General features: G+C 43.1%; 1 protein-coding gene across 1 annotated transcript; it reads right to left on the minus strand.

Annotated features, from left to right (window-relative positions):
* Positions 1 to 5168: 5168 nt before the first annotated feature.
* Positions 5169 to 15118, minus strand: LYSMD2 (LysM domain containing 2). Its single transcript, XM_058847140.1, has 3 exons — positions 14761 to 15118; positions 11364 to 11701; positions 5169 to 5930 (listed from the first exon to the last, which is right to left on the minus strand). The coding sequence occupies exons 1-3, from the start codon at positions 14956 to 14958 to the stop codon at positions 5879 to 5881; spliced, it is 588 nt and encodes a 195-aa protein (XP_058703123.1). The 5' UTR covers positions 14959 to 15118; the 3' UTR covers positions 5169 to 5878.
* Positions 15119 to 15589: the final 471 nt, after the last annotated feature.

A 15589-nucleotide genomic window follows, 5' to 3' on the forward strand; every position in this document is an offset into this window, starting at 1 on the left:
TCTTGGAGAACTTTTTTTTTTTTTTTTTGCCTATATATGCTAGCATTAGCCAAGAATTCGGTACTTCCCAAAGAATCAAAAAGAAAAACAAAAATATTGTCCTCATTCTTCTTCCTCAACTAACAGAGTTTTGGAAGAATGGTTTATGAGGTCTTTTTTCTTTAAGTGACTGGATAACTTTATGTATGAAGAACTGACGAAGCAAGATCAAAGGTAAAGAAGCATCTAGAAAGGTAAATTTCAAAGAGTCCCAGAAGATGTAAGGCCTCAGACCTATCACCTGCAGTCAGTTGAGTAGGGGAACTCCAGGAAAGCCCTGTACTCTTTACTTACAGATTCTTCATTCATAATTGAGGTTATCCCTTCTCCGATTTTTTTTTTAAACTTATGATATCTCTAAGATTGATACAGTTAAAAAATGTTATCTGATGCTGAGGTTGGAATTTGCCTGCCAGTGAATGGAGATACTGACTCAGAGCACTGCCTGCACAGCACAAAGTTCTGTAAGGGTTTAGTCACTCCTAGGGTCATTTCCTTCCTCACAGCTGGAGATTAAAGAGGAGGAGATTTGAGCAATGTTTCTCAGCCAACTGAAGTAAACTCTGGAATCCCTGCAAAACGTAAATTGTCAGCTGAGATTTATTGATAATCAGTATTAAGTGAATGTGATGGCACTGAGGTCTGACAGCATAACTTCTTGCAAACTGATGAAATATTAGCCAGTGAGTTTTTAGCATCCACAAAATACATCATCACTGCCTGCTCATACACATCCTGACATGAGTCATTGAATTGCAGTATCAGTCACTAGTGGTGATTTATTTTTTTTTTGTAGAAACTGTATTCAAAAATGTAATCAATGTAAGCTTCCTCTGACAAATAGTCCCTTAGAAACTCTATAGAGAAAATAATTAGGAAAAAATAATTAATGTTACTTTAAATCAGTGTATTTGTTCTTATCTAAACCCCCTCATTTGTTTATTATTATTTGCTATTTGTTTCCAAAGATCTGAATTTCTTTATGTCCCTATAGATCTCAGCTGCATCTCAGCTTCTGACTTCCTTTCTTATGTGTCTGTCACATGGGAAAAGCAAACTGTTTCCCAAATTTGGATTTATGACAGAAATCAGGAAGATGGTAACTAACCACAAACCTTTACAGCTGGGGAAGTGGTAGTGACCTAGAATCTGCACTTGAAAAAACAAAAAAGGGATAAACTGTCCTTCCCCAATGACTACTTTAAAAAAGACCCTAAATTTTCTTCTCCTGTCAATATGATGAGTAGTATAAGAATAATTTAAATTTTCATTGGAAGTTAGTTTCTTACATCCTCTCATGAGTCTGGTACTAAAGGGCAGATGTCATCAACTAGTGAGCAGTGATTATGAACAGGGTGTGGTGGTATTTCTTAACCTCTCAGTTTTGCAAATTTTATAGCTTGAACAAAGTATCAGTGACATAACTTAGGAAAACAGAAACCCAACAATGGGTATGACCTGATTGTATTTCAGGTTATGCACGTTCTTGGACTTGTTCTGTGCTTCCCCTGCTGTTGTGCATCCCTGGGGGTACACATGGAGATAATTGGAGCAGCCTGATGAGTAGCTGAGAATGGAGCGAGCCTCTGACAGATAGACCAGAGATCACAGCTATGGTTCCTCAAACTAAATTCACTTTCCATCTTGCCCAAGCCCACCAAACTTGTTACTTGAATGCTTCAAAGACTGGTTCCATTGCGGGTACATGGAACATCTATCAGTACATCACACCTTTCAGAACCAGAGAGTGAAACACAGCCAGCCTGATGAATCACCCTGCATTCCTAAAGGGCTGTGACTTACTCGAAATAAAATCAAACCCAGTGACGCAAGTTTCAGCCTGCACCACAGATCAGTCCTTATTTTGCAGGGAACACTTGAAGCACATTAGGACTTGACATGCACTGCTGTGTGTTTAGCCATAATTAGTAAATCATAGTGCTTGCTTTCTTCCTGGTGAGAAAGGTATTTTCAACAACTCCACATCTCTGTTCCAAAACTGACAGAAATCGGTTTCTGTGTTGTTTCTATCTCTTCTGGATCCTTCAGAAATCCTTCACCTCTAAATTATCACTGAAAATGTAACAAGTACAATATATATGGTATTCACCTTTTGAGCTTTTCTAATAGATTATTGTTTCTGATACTGTACTTTATTAAACACTTTACTACAAGCTACATTAGTGTGCTGCTTTTGGCTGGGGTAGAGTTTATTTTCTCCACAATAGCCAATATAGGGCTGTGTTTTGGATCTGTGTTGGAACACAAACGTGTTGATAACACAGAGATGTTTTAGATCCTGCTGAGCAGAGATTGCACAGAGCCAAGGCCTTTCCTGCTCCTCTCCCCATCCCTGAGGAGGCTGGGGGTGCACAAGAAGCTGGGAAGGGACCCAAGCAGGACAGCTGATCCCAGCTGACCCAGGGGATGTCCCAGACCATGTGGTGCCATACTCGGTGTGTAAAGCTGGGGAAGGAGGAGGAAGAGGGTGTTCAAAGTGACAACGTTTGTTTCGTTTTCCTGAATAACCCTTACTTATGGTGGAGCCCTGCTTTCTTGGAGATGGCTGAACACCTGCCTGCCTATGGGAAGTGTGAATTTTTCAAGTGGTTTGCTTTCATGCCCAGCCTTTGCATTACCTATTAAACTGGCTTTATCTCAACTTGTGAGTGTCGTGCCTTTCCCCCTTGTGATCTCTACCCATCACTCTGTGGGGGGAGTGAGGGGCTGTGAGGGGCTGAGCTGCCAGCTGGGGTTAAAGTACAAGAAGCAGTACAAGGCTGCTGTTGTGTGTCAAAGAAAATGCATCTTTTCTATCTGCTGCCCAGCTTTTTGAGGCTGTCCAGCACCACGGATCCACAGCAGCTCACTGCCATGCAGGAAGGGGTGGGGTGCTACAGGGATGCCCTTCTGAGAATGTTACATGCAGCTACAGCACCTGGTGGCTGAGTTAACTGGATTCACAGGGCTTTAGTAGGCTCCAGACGCATTGAAACCGAGTCCCAAATGAATTTTTTTTACCAAGTATGTCCCACATATTTCACTTAAAAAGATCCTTGTCCAAGCCTGCCCAGGTTTTGACTTTTCAAGCTTTGACTGAAGAAATGTGTAAAAATAAAACTTCAAACATGCAGGTTCCTCAGCACAAAATAGCTGCAAAACATGATTTTATCTGCTTCACTTCAGCCTGACATTGCTCTATTCCCACCCTAAACCACACCTTGCAGGATTGGTAAAAATATGTAAGCATGAATGAAACTACAAGTGTATGAAGAATAAAAACAGAGTAGGAAGCAAAATATACATGGTAATGAATAAAAATACATAAAATATACAGGAAAATATGTCACTTTGCTAAGAAATAATATGAAAATGTAAATCAAGATATTAAAACATTAGTTATTTCAGAGCCTTAAGAACACCTGTAAGAGCAGTAAAGCCCCACCTTGACTCGCTCAGGGGGTATTACAGACAATTTCCAGGCACTGTTTCCCCTCATGTGCTCAGCTGTCCTGGGGCTGAGCAGGCTGGGGGTGCCTCAGGGCCCTGTGTGTGACACCCACAGAGCTGAGGGGGGCTCATGGCACAGAAGGGGTGCAAGGAACTGACAGAGGCACAGCAAAGCAATTCCCAGGAGCATTTTACCTTTACATAAAACCCAGGCAGTCAGTCTGTGGATTTGCCCAAGGGATTGTGATGGCCTAGCTACCTATCTAATCTGCCTGAAAAGCAGGAAAAGGCATTAGTTAAACACAGGAAATGCAGCTCTGTGCCCCCGGGGTTATGAGGGGTGCCAGGGGTTAGCAGGTTTTACAGTGTCACGTTGTGTGTGGCTGTGGAGGGGTTCCCAGCGAGGAGAGGTTCTGTGGGTTATCAGGGGCAGGTATCTGTGTATTATCATGTATTATCTGCAGTGTGCCCACTGCTGTCTGAGGGGATGGGTGTGCAGCCATGGGCTCTGGTGTGTTCAGGCCGCTTCCTCCCTTGTGTGGCAGCTTTCTGCCAGGGAAAAGGGCTGCAAACGCTGTTTGTCCTGCAGGTCCCACAGCCCACAGGCACAGCCCCGCTCTGGAAAGGCCCGATGGAATTGTGGCTGCCCAGGGGGTGGGCAGCCCAGTCTGCGAGGCAGGGGGTGCAGTGCTGCTGTGCCAGGGAGCTGCTCTGACCTGCTCAGCTTGGCTGTGCTGGAGCACTGCGGGTATCACAACAGCAGGTCTTGGGTGGAAAAGGATTACAGTTTTCTGTGGAATAATAAATATAACTGAGCTTGAAGCTAGAGTTGCCTTTGGAAAAGTTCATTCCGGCTTTGTAATGTTCTACTGAAATTAACTGACAACAACAGAAGTTACAATCCTATAAGGAATAGATACAATTTAAGAAAGATACAAGACCTAAAACTAATTCACCAGTCTCTTCAAGAAAAATCAGAACTTCCTTTTCTCAACTCTAAGCTTTTTCTGTTCTTGTTAATTTGTGTGCCACTGCAGACCTTCTCTTTAGGACAAGCTAGAGTTGATTTGAATGAGCCTGCTGGCTCTGAGTTCCTGCCAGCTCTAGGGAAATACCAATTCCTGCTGAGCTTTGAATTTTTACTTCTGGTTTTAGTAAATTAATGAAACTTTCCATATTGTCCCCCTCTTAATATAGTGCAGAAGGGTTTTGCTTCAAGGAAATGATACCGATGAGATAAAAGATAGGAAATTGCATCTGTTGCAGTGGGGATCCCACAAATCTTTAACAAGAGTTTTGTGAAGTTTATGGAATACTTGAGGAAAAAATACAGGATATTTAATACGAAGTTGCTAATACCCTAACTTAGGGAACCAGTGATTACAGGGCTGCACTCTGCCTCCCTGGGCTTCAGATGGGATCCACCTGAATACTGAATACTGGCACCTCTTGTCAGAACAGGGAAGGCTTGCCAGTGTGCCTCTTACGCATCTTAACAGACTGCACAACTAGGGCAAATAGCTCCTGCAGGTCTCCCTTAGGAGGGTGAGTTATATGGACAGGGTAAAGACATTATTTACCCTGAAATTAGTATCTAATAGCTTGTGAAACTAGACAAACCATTCCTCCCAAAAAACAGGCTAGAACCAAGCTGACTTCATTATGAACACACACATCAGTATTTTTTGTATTTTATTAAATTAAAACCACACAAAATTTAACTGCACACAAGAACACACAATGTCATATCTCACAAAAAAGCCCTCTTGCGTAATTCGTCCCTTTTATGAGTAGAAATCCAATATGCAAACAGTTCTTTAACCAAAAAGGCTTTAACTAATCAAAACAAGCTGAATTCCCCTTTCTAGGAATATATCATAACCACACACAGACACACACGAGGTTCACAGGCAAGTTCTGCAGCCCTGAAGTAGACAAAACTTTCACAGCAAACTTGCCTATGTTTGCAGAATAAGTAAATTTCTATTACTTTCATAATTTGTCATTTACAAGCAAACTTATTTAATATTTTTAAATACTTAAAACAGATTTCACTTTAACAAGTATTTACAAAACCTTTACTAAAGATCAACATCCTGCATAAAGGTGACCTCAGGGATATATAGTTGCTACCATGCTACAATTTGCACAGAAGGGGTAAAAAGGCCATTGCTAGTTTTGGAAGGCTTAAACCTTTTATTGATATAGCATAAGGACATTAACCTATGGAAGGCAGAAGAGGTCATAATTTCAGTGCAATTACCCATTCATGACTTCTTTTAAGTACATCAAGAGGATGAGTCCAAAAGACTTGGGTTTTGAATTATTGACTGTTTAGTTCTGTAAGAACTGATTTGATGGAAAGTTTTCAGGCCATCACAGCTGTCTTCTACTGGTGATAGGAAGAAGTTGCATAGGGACCTTCCTCATTCTCCTCATCTCTAAAAAGAAAATGATCATAATCATCAGGTCAGGAGCATACCATGTCTCAACAGTAAAACTGGAATGAAAATGCAGGTGACCACTTTTCCTAGTCTACCAAAATAGGCAATGCCTGCCTTGCCTAACAGGAATATTTGCAGTATACTGTAATTACAATCTCTGGAGTTCCTGAGATGTCAAGAACACAATGCTGAAATCAAGTAAAGCTGTGCAAGTTCAACAACATCAGAATGTATTTTTAAAAGCATTCTTGATCATATCATTAAGGAAAACTTAAAGGTTAACAAGGTGGAGGGCATGCTGAAGTTCCTGCACTGTTGCTTTTAATTTCTTCTTTTAAAAAAGTAAAGCCTAGTTAGAGGTCTGTTTCAACATTCTGAATGATAGGAGGGACAGACAGACAAAATGAAGCAAGAACAGGAGCAGTTCATCATAGCTGTGGGTGTCTTGATGCTGCAAGGCTATTCCTGATGTGTACTTCCCTTGCATCAATACCCATTGAGACTGATCACTTGGATTTTCTTAGGAAAAAGAATTGCTCTCAAGTGCTACTGTTAATGCAATAACTGGATAAAGCAATGTTGCTTTTAAAACATCCTCAGGAAAATCAGTCTGCCTACTGTTTACCTGACAATATTGCCTTTAAAAAAAAGGGGTTATGCAAACCTATTGCAGTGCAGCATCCAGTACTAAATCAAGGATGCCAAGTTCCCCAAAGGTCATTGCTTTGTATTAGTGAAGCTTCGAAGTTTTTTTCCTGAGAGTCCATCCTTAAAGCTGCTGCCAAGTTCAGTGTTTTGGTAAGAACAGAGGACTTTACAGCTGCTACACTGTGAAAGGATTACTTTTAATATTGTATGTACCTTCATACACAAAGGTACAGCAATTCAAAGAGTTTAATAATGGTATAAGGTAAAAAATAAATATTTCAGTATCAAAACCATGAAGACTTTTCCCTAATAAACATGATTATTTATCTACAATTTAAATTTCATATAACCCCCCCAAAACAGAACTGAAGAACCCTACAAACTAACCAAACAGCAGAGTAACTTGCACTTGTCTTACCAGAAAAGTTATCATCTTAAGCCAAAGCCGTATGTCTTTTGCCTTGAAAGAAATCTCAAAAAAACAAGTTTGGGATGAAAGTGGTTGTTATGACAGTGTTATGGATGTGTGGTTACAGTAATATTGAGATTTTTTTCCTTCCTTACAAATCTACATCTATTTACACTAGTGATGCTACCAACCCAGTACCAAGAATGCAGATGATCTGTGTATGTTTAAATAATATCCTCAGTTATATCCAGTTCTGCATCCAAAACTGCCATGGAATACTATCAGTTTAATAACATATCATTTGCACAAGCTTTCCATGATATGTGGCATGACAGTGAAGTAAGAAAGCAAATAAATCATGTTTAGTTGAAAAAGCACTAAACCACTTTTACTTATAAATTCTCTCAAGACATTTAAAGCTTTTTTTCAGAATTGAAACCTATCAACATACCAAGCTTGTAAGACTGGACTGCAGGACTGTAAAACTCAACCATAACAGCTTGGCCAAAGCTAAGTATTTAGAAGAGTACATTCTGAAGCCCCAACATATGTCCTTCTGGAGCAACGGCTGTGATGAACTTATTTGCAAATAGCAATTTCCTGCTAGCTTGTGTGAAGATGAAGGAGAACTTTGTTATTTTCAGAGCTTAGACTCCAGTGGGGGAGAAACTTACTTTCTATGCTCTACACTGGTAATTACTTTGTACTGCTTAGTTTTGTTGTTTCCCATTTTAGGAGAATAAAATGTGGCAGAGTTACAGCAGAAAGACTTTCCTTCTAATCAAAGGCTGCTAGAATCAGATTTTCATTCATTCATCTTCAAAGCCTTATAGGAATACCATCCATCCTGACATGGCAACAGCTAAACACTGGACTGAAATGAGTTAATTATGGGTGAACACAGATAACTGAAGAGCTGAAATAATGATGTTATATTAGCCAGCCTTCAGACATCCAAGTACCAAAACCACTGCATAGGATGTTTGTCCCCACCTCCCTTGTGCAAGGTGCCCTCAGATACGGGTGGCAGCTGTCAGCAGAGGGCAGAAGGCCAGCACTGGGGTAATGACCAGCTTTGAGGGGCTTCTCAACAGGGCAGGGATGTATGTTATGCTGGAACTGAAGCAAAGCAGTGATCGGTGTAATGTGCAAAGTACATTTCTGACCAAGGCTTGGAACTGCTCTGCAAGAACAGCTTCTGCTCTTCTGTCCCAGGCTGCAGTGCCAGGCTCTGGGAGGTCTGCAACACTACCCCAAACCAGGGTAACGACCAGGAAATAATACTCATGTAGATCTTAGAACCATACCTAGCAAGTAAAGTCTGTTCTGATGCCTCAAAAACAAGCTGAGCTTTATATGAAATAATATTATATAGTAGTAGTAGCTCTGGTCTGTGACCCACAAGCACCACCACGGCAGTGTGTGTATGTTTAATGATCGAACAATTTACTTCACTTTTAAGATGCTTAAAATAGCAAAGTGGTAAGTCATAGCAACATTCTCCTTCAGGGGATGGAAAAGGAACAGCACAGCATTACAACACTCTGTAGTGCTGTCTCTTCCTGTTTGCTGTTGCTGCTTTGCCCACTGGGTTACTGGAACTGAAAGAAGTCTCCTGCAAGCTATGGTGTGCATTAGGCCACAAATAACCACTTCTGTAATAGCAAGGACACCTGACTGTGAGCAAGTACATTCAAATGCCTGGATGCCTCTAGAATGCACAATTAAATAAGGCAGCAATCTGAGTTGTTAGTTTTGGGATGTCTGGAAGGATTCTCCACAGTCAGTCTCCTTTATTGAGGCATCTCTTTCCTCAGCTGACAGCCAATGAGGGTGAAAAATTATTGCGCAATTTTGTAGATGTGGTTCTCACCACCTGTCAAATCAGGCTCATAGTATGGTGAGAATTTATGGCTCTTTAAGTTCATGAACTGATAGTCTGCTTCTGCTTGCAGTTTTGTGAGTTCCAGTGTCCCTTCTTGTGGCAGTGGATTAACTAACTCCAGGTGCTCCTTTGTTACTCTCAAGCAGGCACGGAAGTACTCAGCAGTGTTGGCACATCAAATTCTAAGCAGGCCTTGACAAGGAAACCTGAATACAGGCCAGAGCAGCTGGAAACAGCACTCTAATTTCATAAATGGTTTTCACTAAGAATAAGAAACTTGCATATTCATGAGGCAGGTTTATTAACATGGCTGTCCAATTTCCAAAGGCTTCCTGCTCCAAGCAAGGGACACGAAAGGACTGGGCAGGAAGGAGAACAGGTGCCTTCTGGGGAGCTGCTGGAGCACGGTAAGGAATGTTGCCACCTTCCAGTCTGGACCCAGATATACCATTGATGGTACACAGCTAAAAAGTATCTCTGAGGTTTTTGGCAATGGTCTCTCTACTCCTGTTCTCTACAGAGTAAACACTGACTTTGGTCCTTTGCCCCTTTCTGCCAGACTGCAAAGGGGTCTGTCCTTTCCAACTGTGCCGGAGAGGACAAGGCAAGGACGGCTTTTGTGAGCCATAACTGAAAGCCAGGGGCAGTGATGTAGAAGGGAACATGAAGACTATCAGATGCACAGGAAGATATTTCTCTTCAGAAGCTTTGGGCAACATCCTACTCAGCAGACTGCCTGCAGCTCTGTGCTTCATGCTTCCTGTAACATCCTGACCAATAAAAATCTGTTGCATGCATACAATTTAGATGAATTAGGAAACACAAAAATAGAATTACCTGCTAAATCTGAACAGGAGGTGGGAAAATAACTCATCCTCCTGTATACATTATTTCTTGGGAGGTACCATGTCCCCATTTCCCAATTTGTAACTGATGCAGTATTGGAAATGGGTATTAGTGGCAGCAGTGTATATTTGTGCAGTCACTTCCACTGTATTGGCTCTGTTCATGGTGCCGCAAGGTCTAAGTGAATTTCCTTCTTTAAATTAGCATGTTATTTTGTTGAAGGGATGTTAAAAAAATTGCCTTCTTCTGGCAGGGGCTGTGGTTTCCTGTTATGCGGTTTAACTGCTGGGTCAACACCTACTCTAATCTGTGGTAGGTACATACATCTAATGATCTCAAAGTCAGCAGCAGCACATTTTGATAGGTGCTCTATGTTGCTTCAAATATAACAATGGAAGTGGATGAGTTTGCACAGAGAAGGTTCTGAGCTCAAACAGCTATTTTTCCTTTCATGCAACCAATTCAAAAGGAAGTAACTGACAGATGTGATAACAAGATGTGAAAGCATTCCAGCCTTCCCTGAGACTCTAAACCAGTGTCCTAGCAATGGAGAGTTGTGTGCGGGGATAGGCTTGTCCAATAGCTAAATACATTATACTCTTCTCCTTCAAACTTTTGTCTGCTGAACAAAGTTTTAAAGTTGCTGAAATAATTTCTTAAAGAAATTATGCAAATATATACTCAATAAATTTGGTCCTGAAAGGCTACCTTCTGCTTGCCCTCAAAATCAGAGTATGTGAAGTGAACTGAGATAGTGGGTGAAGTTTTGCACTGAACAAATTTGCAAAAGCAAAGCATATATCTGCAGGCATAACCTCTCCAGCTTCTCTGGTAAGAGAAGCAGTACCAGTCCCCTGCAATCATACCTTTAATTGTGAGAAGGACCACCTCAGCATCCCCCACTGAGGGGATTTCTGCAGGGAATAAACAGGCAGACAGCCAGCCAAGAGACTGACTGTGAACAAGCTGAGGAAGCTTATCCCAAGGACATGGAAAACAAACACTACTGAAGTCTTGTTCTGAGTTTTTCTGTACTTCATAGGATACCTACATATGTGAGGGGATATGTGCCGCTGTTGTGGCACAGAGGTCACAAAGTACTGTTTTTTCTATAAGTGAATATGTGGGAACTCCTGGCTGTGGAAATACTGAAGAAAAGATGAAGTCTGCATAGGTGGATCCACAAAATGGGGGACTGCATAGGGAAAGGAGATAAGAAAATTTAACTGAAACTGCCTCATGAAGAATATTTACACAATGAGGCAATTTGGGACAGAAGAAAAATAGAATCATACTTTCCTACACACAATCAGCTTCCTCACAGGCCCTTGCTTAGCACTCTACCAAACACTGTTTTGGCTTAAATAGTTGTCTACTTACACAGCAAGACATCTTGGAGAATCCTGGCCTTCTGGCTTTTATGAAATAGTATTTGTATTCTCTAAAAAATGTGTTGTGAGGCAGCCTTTCTAACTGCCATAGCAGGCACCTGCTCTGAATCTATCTGGTGCATGAGAATAGCAGGCACTTGCTGTTGACAAAAGTCACAGATGCTGTCTGAGACCCCACAAAGAGGGGTCAGCTTAGACTACAATGCCTTCAGGGTGAGATTAAGTTGCTTAACACCAAAAGCGGCATTTACCTGACACTGTCATCTTTTAGCTTTCTGGCTGCTTGTTTGGATAACTTAATCTGCAAGTCCAATCTCTGTAGGAAATCTTTGGCAGATAATTCTTCTGGTGCAGTGGGCTGATTGTCAGGCTCTTGGGGACTGGGAGAAGAACTACTTTCTTCCTGAACTGCCACTAGTCCTTCATCACAAGAAGGGGAGCTGTCAACAGTTTCGTTCTCAGGAGACTCCAGTGAATTAAGTCCATTGAACAGTAATGGTTTCTCTGATATAACCGGAATATTAAGGGTTTTCCTCAGAAATATACAGTCATTAGTGAACAGTTTGTTTGCCCTCTTTATTTGTTCCATCTGAAAAAGATAGAAAAAAATATAAGTTATTAGGTTTTGGCAAAGTATAAAACACTAACTTTCTGAAGTAGTATACAACCTTTAGTTAAAAGTAGATCTCTACTTTCTTTGCAGCAGCAATTATTTCAGGAAAGAATCTGTTTGCATTCAAAATTATTTCAGAGTGCATATTCTGTTTCAGCCTTACTAACATCCTAGCTTTGTGTGCATTTGACTCCACAATACTACTTTTTCCAAAGTCTTGCACTACCTAAAGATGCTTTCCTTGAAGTCTTGCAGTCTCTATGCAAGCTCACAGGAATAGCCTGCCAATGAACTAAAACTCCTAGTACTGTTACTAGTTACTGTTACTAATACAGAGCACCATTTGAAGGGCAAAAAGGAAGCTTTACCTGACTCAGTCATGAGACTTCAAATGGCTCTAGTGTAAATGTCAATTGTTAAAAGCTCTGTAAGTCTGTCTTGATGGGTGTAAAAAAAAGTTTAAAATAATACCTGGAGCTTTTCTGTAAAAATACAATACAGAAGGCGAAAACTGAGATCCTACTGAAGGGGAGTTGGAAGGTGATGTTTCAATAGCTGATAAATAATGCAATACACTGCTATTCTCTCTCCTGTTTCACTGTAACTCTACCTCTGGTTATTTCTTCCCAAAATGCAGTTCATAGCATTTGGAAGCCTGTACCTTTGCACGGAGCAAAAATGAAAAGGAAAGTACTTGGTTCTAAAAAGAACATCCCTCAGCCCTGAGCAGGTTACTTCATACGTGCAGTGTAACTCCTACAACTCGGTGTGACTCTGTACATTCAGAGGTGTATGGAGAGAGGATTTAACAAAAGTTTTCTTCTTTTAGTGCTAGGAAGACTGAAGTTATGCCCGTTAGCTACAAATCTATCATAGTGAAAGAGCAAAAGCTTCAGCACATGCTTAATATTTTAACTGAAGCTGTAAACTGGTGCTGAACTAATTAATCAAAACTACTTTTACTGACAATGAAATACAGTCCTCATCCTTCTCCCCTGAAAAGGGATACAGCACTTGCACTGAACCATAAATTGGCTGAACCATAAACATGAATTCCTAGTGTTAATTTACTTAAAAGGAAAATACAACAAATGCAAGTTGTAAAGACTAATAGACAGTATCTAGGGGAGGGGATGAAGGGCAGAGGATGAGGCCAAGCAAACCACCCCTCTTCCCCAGCATGGTATTTTTATCTATCTTGAACTCTCTATGCCAAGTCATGCAAAGGCAGGGACTGGACAGGATGTCTCTGGCTACAAAGCAATTCCCAGTGAGGAAAACCACAGGGGAAACTTCTAAAACCAGTAATACTGGAGGCAGTGGCAGCCAAAGATAATTCTGATGTTTCCATTACAACTCTCTTCCAGCCAAGAATACACTATGCACGAAAGAAACAGAAGCACTCTTTAGGGGAAGTCAGTCCTTGTCATTGTGTGAACACACAACAGTCTGCATTTTGCTAAAAGCAAATGTGTTTGCATACATTCCTACCCTGGGCTGAAACCCATTAAAACAGAAACACAAAGGCTGATTTCACTGCATTTGTCATTGCTCTGAGGGGCATTTCATGTCAGTTTAACCTCTTTCAAATGCAGTCTATAAGGATGCAGATCTGGCTTCTTAAGCAGAACACTTATCAAATTATAAGATATTTGGAAAAAGCCCCAACATATATATCTAACATCATTAGCACAGCAAAAACTTATCAAACTCACATTATAAACAAAGTTTATGGTTTACAACTTAGAGCTGTTTGTACAGGTTTGATTCACAACTTCTTTTTTGCTGAATGGCTTTTTTTCTAAACATTACTATTTTAGTGATTTGTTTGTATTTTTCATTTATTGGAGTAAGCAAACACTTCTGAAGAAGAATAACATGGCTAAAAACTTCTAGGCCAGAGACTTTGTCCATTATGGAAAGTCCTGCAAAAAACAAGCAAAAAAATCTAACAGCCAGCGAGCTGTTTTGCCCTCTTAGTGAGCAAAAGTTTACTTTAATGTGGACCAGTGACATTAACCCTGCTGCCAACAAGAATCAGTCAAAAGCGGTGCAGTCTTTCAAAAGAGAAGAGAACTAGACTTTCAACTTTTTTCACATCCAAGACTGAAAGGTGATGGAAGGTTTTAGTAGATCTTGCAGGCCAATAGAAGGCAAAGAAGCTACTCCAGTCAGAACCTAATAGTTCATGACTACAGTGTAGCTCTTCCAGAAAGAGCCCAACTGGAAGGTGCTGTTTGCAGCTAATGTCAAAGTGGCTGTACCAGTGCCACACTCATCAGCTGCTCAGCCTTGAGCAATTTTCTGTTTTGGGACTAGTGAAGCTGCACGTTGGAATATGGGCCCCACATAAGTGGGAATGAGGTGGGGTAGGTGAGTTCTGCTCCATATGGAATGATGGTAGAAGAGACTGCTGGTAGACTTTATTGGACTCTGCATGTCCTAGGCTGGTGTAAACCATTAAGCATTTTTTACTGAAATAAACTTTCTTGCTGAGTGAATCAGTGAGTGTAGTGGTGAACAGCTGTGGGAGTACAAGGTTATTGGGTGGGAGCAGGTGTGTGTCCCTTCCCCAGGCTCCCAGCCCACGTCAGTCCCGGGCAGTGCCAGCTCCAGCCCTCTGCCACCAGCGCTGCGTGCTGACCCCTCCGGGTAGCCCGTAACTTCTGATGTCAGCCTTTTTAATACCGAAACTAAAACTAACACCGTGCCCACACCGTTTCCTGCCACTGTGTGTAGGAGATGCCCTACGGGACAACTTTTTTGCTGTCATCTCGCGGCTCTGGGCCCAAGAACTGTGCCTGCTGTCCGGAGCCGTAGCCGCCAGGCTGCGGTGCCTGCCCACGGAAGCTGGGGCTGCCCCATCCCTGCAGGTGTTCAAGGCTGGATGGAGCTCTGGGCAACCTGGTCTAGTGGAGGGTGTCCCTGCCCTCGGCAGGGGGTTTGGAACTGGATGATCTGTAATGTCTCTTCCAACCCAGGCCAGTCTCCGGCTCTAAGCGCCGCTCCCGGGCCCGCGGGCGGTGCTCCCTTACCGTGACGCCGTACTTGAGGGCGATGCCCTGCAGCGTGTCCCCGGCGCTCAGCCGGTGCTCCACGTAGCGCTCGGCCAGCGGCGCGGCCACGCTCGCCGTGCTGCCGTACGAGCGGGCCTTGGTGCGGGCGAGCCGCTGCGACAGCTCGGCCTCCGACTCGGGCCCGCCCGGCGGCTCCTGGCGCAGCGCCTCGGCCATGCTCCCGCCCGCTCAGCGCCCGCGGCCCCGCGCCGCCGCCCCGGGCATCGCCCCGGCTCCGGCACCGGCCCCGCGCCGCCCCCGGCGCGCCGGACACGGGCCCGGCCCCGGCGGAAGCCCCGGCTCGGCCCGGCAGCCCCGCCCGGCGCCGAGAGGCCGCATGCGCGGGGAGCGCCCGCCCCGCGCCGCTGCGGCTCTGCGGGGCCCGGAGCGAGCCCGGCCGGGAGCGGGGCCCGGAGTGTGCCCGGCCGGGAGCGGGGCTTTGACTGAGCCCGGCCGGGAGGAGCAGGAACGCACCATTGCTCTGTAGGCGCTGCTGAGGGAGCCCGCACTGAGTGCCCCGGCTGGAGACGCTCCAGCGCCTGCTGCAGACTCGGTAGTGCGGTCCGTCAGAGAGAGTGTACAAAGGAGTGACTTTGGGCAAAAGTGCTCAAATATGAAAGTCTCATTATGCCAAATTTATTGAAACGGTATGGCGTGGGAAAATTCATTCGAGGAAAATAACTTGTGACTTAGAATCACAGAATCCCTAGAATGGTTTGGGTTGGAAGGGGCCTTAGAGACCATCCAGTTCCAACCCCCTGCCATGGGCAGGCATGCTTTCCACTAGATCACATTGAACGAAGCCCCA

The sequence above is a fragment of the Poecile atricapillus genome, chromosome 11 (genome assembly GCF_030490865.1).
Source record: "Poecile atricapillus isolate bPoeAtr1 chromosome 11, bPoeAtr1.hap1, whole genome shotgun sequence".
NCBI classification, from domain to species: domain Eukaryota; kingdom Metazoa; phylum Chordata; class Aves; order Passeriformes; family Paridae; genus Poecile; species Poecile atricapillus.

Bases quoted from the DNA above. Each gene is read 5' to 3' on its own strand.
- LYSMD2 (XM_058847140.1), bottom strand. From the start codon at position 14,958: ATGGCCGAGGCGCTGCGCCAGGAGCCGCCGGGCGGGCCCGAGTCGGAG. The intron at 11,702-14,760 runs GTAAGGGAGCAC...TATCTTTTTCAG, and splicing joins CCCTCAAGTACGGCGTCACG to ATGGAACAAATAAAGAGGGC. The intron at 5,931-11,363 runs GTAAATGCCGCT...TTTTCTTTTTAG, and splicing joins CTAAAAGATGACAGTGTCAG to AGATGAGGAGAATGAGGAAG.